The sequence below is a fragment of the Onychostruthus taczanowskii genome, unplaced genomic scaffold (genome assembly GCF_017590055.1).
Source record: "Onychostruthus taczanowskii isolate IOZ18803 unplaced genomic scaffold, ASM1759005v1 scaffold7368, whole genome shotgun sequence".
NCBI classification, from domain to species: domain Eukaryota; kingdom Metazoa; phylum Chordata; class Aves; order Passeriformes; family Passeridae; genus Onychostruthus; species Onychostruthus taczanowskii.
In genome coordinates, this window is record NW_024505194.1 from 1 (window position 1) to 370 (window position 370).

At 68.1% G+C, this 370-nt stretch overlaps 1 protein-coding gene across 1 annotated transcript; it reads right to left on the bottom strand.

Annotated features, from left to right (window-relative positions):
• Positions 1-12: 12 nt before the first annotated feature.
• Positions 13-246, bottom strand: LOC121345494 (zinc finger CCCH domain-containing protein 4-like; the record flags this gene model as incomplete). The annotated part of the gene is made up of 1 exon (XM_041422485.1): positions 13-246. A coding segment is annotated over one exon (234 nt), but the record flags the coding sequence as incomplete, so codon positions are not given.
• Between the last annotated feature and the right edge of the window lie 124 nt (positions 247-370).

A 370-nucleotide genomic window follows, 5' to 3' on the forward strand; every position in this document is an offset into this window, starting at 1 on the left:
CTGGCCCCTCACCCTCGTCGTGCTCCCTGTCGCCGGCCTCGGCCGCCCTCCGGCGCTCCTCGGGCCGCTGCTTGTGGCGGATGCGCAGGAAGAGCGCGCGCTGCGCCCCCGAGGGCAGGAACTCGGGAATTCCGGGAATGCCGGGAATGCCGGGAATGCCGGGGGGGCCCTCGGCCTCCAGGGACCCCTCCGGGAACAGCGCGTCCCCCCCGGGACCCTCCCCGGCCTCGTAGGAGCCGAAATCGTCTGCGGGGGGGGGAGGGGAAATGGGAATTAGAGTGGGAATTTGGGGTGGGAAATGGGGAATTTGGGGTGGGAATGGGAGATTTGGGGTGGGAATGGAGGAATTTGGGGTGGGAATGGGAATTTG